General features: G+C 34.8%; 1 protein-coding gene across 5 annotated transcripts in view; it reads right to left on the bottom strand.

The window, feature by feature from the left end:
* Positions 1 to 4,903: 4,903 nt before the first annotated feature.
* LOC118192214 (uncharacterized) overlaps positions 4,904 to 9,982 on the bottom strand; it is a 64,586-nt gene continuing 59,507 nt past the window's right edge. For all 5 annotated transcript variants that reach the window (XM_035363127.2, XM_085809491.1, XM_085809489.1 and 2 more), the window contains one exon: positions 4,904 to 5,992. In XM_035363127.2, coding sequence (XP_035219018.1) covers positions 5,609 to 5,992 — 384 coding nt within the window. In that variant the 3' untranslated portion in view covers positions 4,904 to 5,608. The remainder of the gene's footprint in view (positions 5,993 to 9,982) is intronic.

Below are 9,982 nucleotides of genomic sequence, written 5' to 3'. Positions count from 1 at the left end.
GAACACCTCAACTGAGCAAAGTACTTTTTTTTCTGCACGTGCTCCCGGATTGGATGCAGGGATTACCGGTCACTGTGAGCCAAAACATGTGATTCATGAATGACAGCGCACCAGCACATTTTGTGATTGCGATGAGTAACTACCTCAGTGCTACATATCCAGGGAGGTGGATTGTACGCGGCGGACCTGCTACTTGGTCTTCACTCAATCCTTTGAATTTCTGGGGTCACCTGAAATTGGTTGCATATCAGACGCTTCAGTAGACATCGTCAGCACACTGGGTATGTTTGAACGTGTTCGGCAATCCTTCATCCGTCGGTATCGGCTGTGCAATGATCTTCGCGGCCCCAACTTCTATCAATTCCTAGAAAACTGTCTAGTCGATTCCTTTCTGACGTCCAGCTGTGATGTACTGTTATCCTGCTTTACGTCAAATAAAGGTTTTTCTACTTATTATTGGCACCTATTTTCCCATTCGACGTCACACACTTCATAACTTTTTTTGTGACTTTCTCCCACTGAACGTGGTCTGTGACCCTATGCGCTATTGCACTTTTTGCTCCACTTGATGTCTACTATCCCCCTCTGAATTTGCCGGTTGAATTCAGAAATACCCTGTATAAACAGTTCGTAACACACATATGTTTAAAATGAAACGGACTTAAAAGCAACTTAGAAATGATTGCATATAATTAATGATGAACTTAATTTCAATTCATGAAAAATTTTAAACATTTAATGTCAAGAAATAAACCGCATTTTAAAGAACCTACGTAAAGTAGTAAAGTATCGGTGGCATGATATTATACGGTTCTATTGAAGAATTAGATGGATATTTCCACCTGAAATTAATAATGAAAGATAGCTGTATCCTTTGCATTTAATAATATTTCGTTTTGTTTCGGCAGAATGAAAATAGTATGAAAGCAATGTTTAAATATGTAGCCTTTTTATTTCATGGATTTGGTTTAGTTTATTGATATTACCGCAAGACACATTAGGGCTATCTGCCTAAGGGGAGGGGTGTCTTCGTGAAGAACGTTCTAAGGGAAAATGGCTCGCATTTGCGTTACACATGTAGAAAACCACCAAAATGCCCATGCAGCCAGCCCGTTTGCCTGGAATCGAACCCAGGTCAGAATTACTAGTGTTCAGCTACTTTGCCGCTCGGCCGCTGGTAGGACCCATTTTATTCCAAAAAAAAAAAAAAATACATTAAATATTTTAAAACATAGGATAAAAATATAAGAAAGAGCTCAGTTTCCTTTATTAGAAATAAATAACATTTCTTAAATTATTTTCTTCAATGAATTAACGGCAGAATACGTGAGATTGCCAGAAAACGTCTTCGTGGAAGAATCTTAAGGGAGCCTGGCTCGTACCTTATGTTACCTGTAGGGAAAACCCTTGCAATACCAGTCTGTTTGTAGAGAGCAAAACTCAGAACTAACTATATCTAGTCTTATCCATTTGGTTACTGGTGGGCTTGCATTTCAGGGTTCTACGAAAGCGATCCGGGGCATGATTTCCATGGTTTTGGGTAATATTTGACTTCGGCTGACAGAGAAAAAAATAATACTCACGTTATTCGGAAAACGTTTGAGTTATAAAAAAATTCGACTAAAATTCATTTATTGAGAAGAATTAGCATTCATTTGGTTCTTATATATTATTCTGCCGACCGCGAAGCTATCGATAAGCAGTATGATTTAGCGCCAATTATGGATAAGCGTGTCGCTTTCGTTCGATGTAACCCCGAATTATTCTCGATAAGCAACCTTTTTTTATGGACAAGAATATAAATTTAACTGTTACTGCTATATTTTTCTTGCATTTCGAAAAACACTTAGTATCTGCCTTCTACAGAGCAGCAAGCAGTGGTTTATTTTCAAAATCATAGGATCATAACCTGAAAATGTGCGTAATAATGCACACGGTATAGTCAGCTGACTATGACCGAGAAAACAATAACAGACCAAAAAAATTACCGGCAGGAAGTTTGTACTCATAGCTTTTTAAAAGATCTTCCGGTAAAATAAAAGAGCCTAACATAATAGTAGAAATCTACTAAAGCCTTGTTACGAGGTTCAAAAAGGAAGCAGTTCGAATATTCATTGTTTATTAAAGACTCCAGTTCCTTCAAAATTCCACGGGAGCGATTGGCGCATCTGGGCGGAATCTACGCCAATTTTCGTGGCTCGATGGTAATAAACTTTAACGGTCGACGACATAATTCGTAAGTATCTCAATTTTGAATAAATTTCACTTGTGGGAAGCATTGAACCAATTTTTGGGATTTTAAGTTTCTGAAGTTCTGATTAAAATTCTACGTAAACAGAAAGGGATCTTTTTCATTACATGACCATCCATCGACTGCCGAACGATAAAAACGCTGAACACTGGTAGTACGACTGAGGCTTAATTGATTGCATTGGACTTTTTGTGCCATTTTTCTATGTGTAACTTGAATACAAGCCAGTTTTCACTAAAGAAGTAACAATACTCCGATTTGTTATAGGACAACACGATACTTCCAGTAAAAAAATTTACTTTTGTCATCATCTCATTTTGGCTGTATTAAAAATTAAGATAAAATAAAATAAATATTATAGCCTTCTGACCCATAAAAATAGAGGACGCGCGGAACGCGGTCTCATCCGGTAAATCCCCATTTAAAAAATTTATTACTACAAGATTTTAAGTTTCGCCCGATAGGGCCCTGGACACCCTGGAAGGCTATTTCTTATAGACAGTGTGAGGAGACAATACCTGTAAAATCCCATTATGAAGTTCTGGTGTCCTCTACACTTTCACCTGCCACCCTGTGGTGAAAATTTTCTAAGAATAAGAATATATCTGTTTCATAGGTATGTGCAGTAAAGAAATGACCTAAGAAAATGATGTGCTTTGAAAATATTTTACTGACAATACCTACTTTGAAAACAAGAGCACCGCCATAAAAGATAAAAGCGCGTTTAATTTAACGTTGGTCTTAAACTAGAAAACGTCTGCATTCTTTCTAGCAAACAGAAAAGTATCGAAGGCTATAATTTGTGCTGCGGTAGTTAAGATACATTCGTTGAGGAACGAACGTGAAATTAGATATACCAGTGTTTCATATTCTGAAAGATTAGAAATATCTTCTACAAAGTCCTTCTTTAATTTATACAATGATGGAGAGACTACATTTGTTTGACGGGTTGTCTGGGTTGCTTGTAGAAGCGCAACATTGAATTCTAACATATTTATTAATAATCTACGAAAAACTGTATTTCCTACTAATATTAACAATAGAATATTAACAGCGCAGAAGCAGTATTTAGTTACCTTTCAAAGGTATGTGCAGTTGTCTTCCTTACTGCTTGCAAGTTCGTCTAATTGAGAATTTTAGAGCATTCTGTTACACTTGTTCTGTCTGGTACATGTTGCAGACTCAATTTATCACTTCCTTTTTCAGCTGATATCGAAAGAGCTTCAGAAGTATTGGTCAATGAGCCTTCTAAAAGCCTTAAGAGGCTTTGATGCAGTGCAGATCCGTAAAATACTGAAACTGATGTTGAAATTATGTCTTTTATAACGTTAAGTAGAGCCATTATTAACAAGTTGTTGCTTTGGTAATCATTTTAGGGTATGTGGATCGTTGCTTAAAAATTTAAAATTGTGAAAAAGAAATTATTAATTGTTTCTTAGCTCAGTCTTACAGTAACATCTTTATTGATTACTTTAAATGTTAATCTTTATATCGAATCACCAATTTTATATAAAAAATTGATACAAAACGAGTTGCGCGATATTGCGCCTTTTCTAATTTTGCCCTTACATGTTTTCCAGAAAAATAGCGTCGTTATCGAAATATGCAATTTTACGAGGGCAAAATGAAGTTCTCTTTTACTCCCGTAACAGGAGAGAATAGGCGAAATTTTCTATCAGCATACGGTCTTCTTATTGACTACAGCTGGAAAGAGTAAATATTAGCTGTTAATCACTGAATTTGGCGCTACTATTACTTTAGTTAAAGCCGTTCAAGACGAATTTCCTATTTCGAAGTAGTTTACATTGTACTGTACATTTAATTTAAATATGGCTAATTCTTATTTATGGCTTCTTTCAAAGTTCCATTTAATAATGTATTAAACAGGTGATATTAAATGAAACATCTTTTTTAAAAATCCGAAAGATGACGGAAAATGAAACGGGGGATTTTAAAGAGCTTAGTTCGTGATACAAAAGTATTTACAAATAAAAATTGTGAATTTTGTATGATTCAAAACACGATATAAATGGGAGACCTTCGTGAAATCTAGGAAACATTTAATTTTTTTCTTTAATTTGTTATAATGAACTTGCAAAAGAATTGAGGAAAAAAAATCAAACAGAAAAGTCTTTTTTGCTAGCTTTTATCCTGTAATAATTCTTTTCATGTTACCATGATCATTATTTGCTGTTACTTGTTTTAGTTCCACCACTCCTCTTAATTGATTCTGAACTCCAGGGCTACATAAAATAGCAATTAGAATGCATATCAAATCAAGATCAGATCATGCAGATTTCTTCATAATTCAGGTATTCTTTCCCAAGCCTCTGCTTATGGAAAACTAATATTTAGACAATTGCTCAAAGCTCCTGTGATTCTTAAGATAAACATTTACTGCTGATCACAGTGATACTCATGGCAGCCGATGTATTAACTGGTTAAAGTTATTATTAACTAGGTAATAATTAAACATCAACAACAGTGCTGGGAGCTGGAATTCAAATGATTTAAAAGCAAAATCTCTCAAAAATATTATTTGGAGATTTGTTATCGATTTTGCTTTATCATAAATTTGAAATTAATTTATTTGCCTTATTATGCAAAAGATATGTGTAATTCATGCAAGTATAGTGTAAAAAAGTTACTCACTTTCGGTAAAAAATATTTATTAAACTTTCACAAAAGTTATTAAAAATTACTTATACAAATATGAAATGAGAAATATCTTTCAGTAATTTTTTCGTTCCACCTCTCCAATCTGTGTGAAACATGTTTTAAAAACATTTTGAGGAACATATATTTGTTGCGAAAATAGACATCAAAGAAAAAGAAAAATAAGTGGAAAATAATTTAATGTTTAGAAAATGTGTGGCAGAAAACTGATGAAGCAATAGGAACATTGTATAAAATCTTTCCAGATTCTGTTTGTATGCAATTTTTACACACGCACTGAGCGAAAAGCAGTGCAAGGAAACTTAAAATGTCACATAAAAATATCACTTGTTATAACATTAAAAGTTCTAAGAGTTTGATTTTCTGCATTAAGGCAGACAGTTTAAAATATTAATAAAATACTTCCTTGCATTCTAACAAAATTGTTAGCAAAAATATTAAATATACCAACGGACTAGGCACAGAAACAAGCAAAAGTGTCCTTATGGCTGAAATGGATCCTCGTTTGTCCATTCGTTGGCAAGGTCTGAAGTTAAAAGTTCCTTCATATTCATTTCACTTTTTTCAAAGTACGATTAAATATCATTCTTGACAAACACGACCAGCGTATTTGTTGTGATTGATCCCCGCACAAGCAGCGCAGATATTGACGCACACCTTTCTTGTCTTTCAATGGCGACCTCAATGAATTGTAAAAACGACTAGCTCTGAGCGGGCGTATTGGCTTATGATATCTAGAAGATGAATGATGCTGCGTACCACTTGACAGTCCCTTAAAGCTCTACGTGAGCACAGCCTCAAGTCCGAAAGTTTTTCATCTAAAATAGCACTGGTGTCATTCTGGTGATATCCCAGAATGGTGATCCCCAGCCTGATAGCGCACGCCAAGGACTTTTGTTTCTTGGCTAGTATAAAAGCTTGCTCTGCTAAGTTGCCTTCATCAACAATTGTAACTGGGCATGTGGCACTGGATGTGAGGAACTGGTGGCGGATGAAATAAGCATGAGCAGAATGCACAAGAAGTGATGAATAAATTCTATTGAGAGCTTCTTCTGTGTCCATATCCTGAAAGAAGAAAAAGTATTGGTCAATTAAAGACAGTATCAACAAAACATTTCAACACTCTCCTGAAAGTTACTTTAAAACTGAACTGCATATTTAGTACTAAAGAGAAAATCTACTTTTTTCTGACAGTTCTAATGTTAACAACTATCTAATAACTTCTGAACTGGTAAATAGTGAACTAATGTTTAATTTATGATTAATGAGTTTAACAAATTTTAAATTACTAAAATTACCTATTTAACACAATAATAATAAAATATTCATACAGTGAAGTGATTAAACAGATATGGATGTATGAACGGTGAATATAATGAGCACCAAAAATGCCTAGTTCTTTAAGAAGTATTAAAAGAGTGGCAGTCATCAATTCAAGGGGAAAAAATAGCTTAATATTCTAAATACTATGCTATAGTTTGACAGCATTAGTTTCTTCTAGAGCAGTCAATATAACTGATAATAATTTAAGCCCTTCACGAAAATTGCAATAAAATTTTAGAAATTTACATTTTTATCATAGAAAATGAAAATGGACTGCTCTGAAGCAAACGCATGCAGACACGATTACCGAAAAGTCATCTTCACACTGTGCACATACAGTCAAAAGTCGTTAATACGGCCTCGTCGGGACTTCGGCGATTCCGGATTATCGATTTTCCCGCATTATAGATCATCAGTTTAAATCTCGTAAGATGGCATGCAGAAATTCTAAAATTAAAAATATGAAACCGTAATTTATGAAATAAAGAACAATATGATCTAAAGGGTATCAAAATTTACAAAAAAAAAAAAGCTTAATATTTATTTGTTTACTTTATTAAACATTTCTTTCAATGTAAGTTGTTTAAGTTGCTTCGTTTTATGTGATAATACTTTCTCTTTAATTCTATAAACAGACATAATTTCTTGTTCAGTTACAAAGTTCCTCTGTTCAACTCTCGTTAATTGCTGTGCCGAGAATACCGACTAACTTGTCAATCGAAATTTTTTCGTTTTCACTAACCTCTCTGTCACATTCTTCATGTCTTTATCCATTTTTTGCAGCAATTCCACTTTTTGTTTGAAGGACATCGAAACATACTTTCGTTTTGTACGATCCTTTGGGAGCTCCAGAATCGGAAATTCTATTTGACATAATCGAAAGTTCAAGTTTACTTTTATAGTATTGCTCTTACAGTCTGCAAAAAATAATAAGCCGGATCCAATTCGAAAATTAAGGAACAACGCAATCATCAACATTAACTGAAATAGATAATTAGATAATTTTAGCTTATACCGTTCGTTATACATAAAACGCGCACGCGAAAACGTATTCTGCGCTTGCGCACACGCAAATGCGCAGTCGTAAGAGGTCTTACGCGCACGCGTAAACGCCTATACGTATGTGTCAACGCGGCGATGCGCAGAAAGTTTTTAGCTTTGAGGTCCAGATTATGGGTGTCCAAATTAACGACTTTTGACTGTATTAATTTCTAGCTTATTCTCTAAAAGTTAACTGTCTGTTTTTAAAAAGAAAAAAATATTAGTTCTGAACAAAAAAAGTTATCACTGAATAATTAAATTATTCTAAAAGGTATTTTGAAACAGATTCTTTCTGACAGTGACACTAATGGCAGCTGGGCAACATTTGCTGAAGATTCTTAGATGAATTAACCCCGAAGAATTTCATCTTCCTTTGAATTTTAAGGGGTACATAATCACTGGCAAAAAAAGCAGAGTTGACTTAGAACTAACTAGGAAATTACCTTATGGGCAAGAATTTATGCACTATTTCTATTACCTCATATTATCCCAGAGCAATGAAGAACCATGATTCTTTTTAATAAATGTATTGTTAAAATATTCATGCAAATTTATGCATATTTGATACTTTTTTTTAAATCTGAAGGCACCTATTTTAACTTTCAGAGATGAATATCCTAGACTATATATACAATTCCCTTCCTTCGAAATCAATACAGAGCGTTTGAAGCTAGACACGAAACATTAATTCTTTGCATTTTAATTATTTTCCTCAGCCAGATTAGATATTGACTGTCATAGCCTCACTGCGTTCTTTCACACTCAGGTAAGAAACACAAAATTCAAATTCCTCTACAGCATCCTTTCTTTGTTTTCAATTTTCGATATGATAAAAGTATTTACTTGTAATTTTTCAGTAATATCGTAAACTTCATATTCTGTCTTTCCAGCAGTAATTCAATATTTTTGAGTAAAGTTAGTGATATTGCAGTAATGTAGATTCTAAAAAGGATAATGAAGAAAAGCCAAATACTAATTCTCAATGTAAATGCGAAAATTGTAACGTTTTTAGTATCAGGAAAAATAAAATAACTTCATGTAAATGAGTACTATCATTTGATTCGACATGCATTGACACATACAAAAGACAAGCTCTGTCCTGCAGATTATGTAATTGTTCAGCAATTCATGTACTTTGCGAGATGCTATTACCGTCATCCTAAACGTTCCCGTACCTACCCGATTGTAAAAAGACATGAAGGTTTGACAAGCTATAAGAAGTGGAAAAACTATTCAGACTTTACATGGAGAAGTTCACAGTGCATGAAAGGACATTATTTTGCTGAAAGATGACTCCCGACGAAAGCATTGACAACACATTGCAGACTGTCGTCGATGTAATCTTTGACATTAAAATTAGGAAAAGTATTGTTGAAAATGAGCTAATGTCATAGGCAATGCCTTCCCTAAACGGTAATATGAACTGCGATAGATATATACTGTTCTACGGTGATGCTAAATGAAACATTGGCCGGACCATCTTTATACACGAGGTCCTTCCCTCAGCGGTTGAACACTAAGTTGCTAAACATTTATAATTTGACTCTGAGCTCAAATCGCGGAGGTCATGCTGATTGCGTGAGTAGCTTCGTGGTTTTCCCCGTGTGCAACGTGGACACGAACTAGTTTTCCATAAAAAGTGTTCCACGAAGGGTATTCTTCTCCATAGGCATAGAGTTCGCTTATGCCTAATCAATTAACGAAACGTAACCTAATCCTGAACTTCCCACACACGAATTCTCCGATCACTTGTGCGAAGCAAAATTCACGATTTATCGCTAGACATGATACATCTCAAACTTTGCAGCGGAGATACTAAATTAGTTGTCAATGCTAAGAAATTCATGGTAAACATCGAAATGGGCGCTGACAGTGAGCCCATCCTCTGCCAGCCTTTTTGCAACGGCACTTCATGGCACCACACGACCAGGATATATCACTAAGTGACTCTGAATGCCATACAGCAAGGTCGATGTCTTATGATGATTTTCACTACCGAGAAATCTTTTGAGAATTTTTTATCCTAGACATGTTGCCGTCTTCATTATGGTTCTATTAGACATCTTGCTGAGAGCCTCTAGTAACACTACCCGACTGATTACCGTGACCCTTGTGCTGGGGATTATGCACATCTGCCCTGAAAATTTGGATGCAGACATGTATTTTCTGTAACTTCCAAATAATGTAAATCTCAGTGCAAGTTGTAATTCCAAAAAATATTAAGGTTCCTCTCATTAAATTCAATATGTCTTAGTATAATTGAAATTCTGGTTATATAATTGAGATTTTAATTGTAAAGAGACTATTTTAGCCAGGCCATTTTTTTACTACTCTTCGTAGGTCTAAGTTAGCAAATACAATGCGTAACATTTTCTTCAATTCTCTATTTGTGCTCCCCCCTGTGGCCGAATGAGAAGGCAGCTGAATACTGATATATTATCCTCGACTCCTTTCGCGGGAATTCATTTCTCCGAGCTGGCTACATAGAGTTTTTAAGATTTTCCCATAGTCAGTTTCTCTCACAGAGCCCTAACGAAGGCATCCATCTTATCGCAGAAAGCCGTATCGTGCTTTGCCAAATCTAATTAACCGACTAACCTAAATACTAATTCTCAATGTAAATTCAAAAATTGTAATGTTTTTAGTATCAGAAAAAATAACTTTATGTAAATGAGTACTATCATTTGATTC

The sequence above is a fragment of the Stegodyphus dumicola genome, chromosome X2 (genome assembly GCF_044657685.1).
Source record: "Stegodyphus dumicola isolate Sdum_Otavi_A_Nest chromosome X2, ASM4465768v1".
NCBI classification, from domain to species: Eukaryota; Metazoa; Arthropoda; class Arachnida; order Araneae; family Eresidae; genus Stegodyphus; species Stegodyphus dumicola.
Note: the sequence above shows the minus strand (reverse complement) of the source record. Positions and strands in the feature narration are given on the sequence as shown.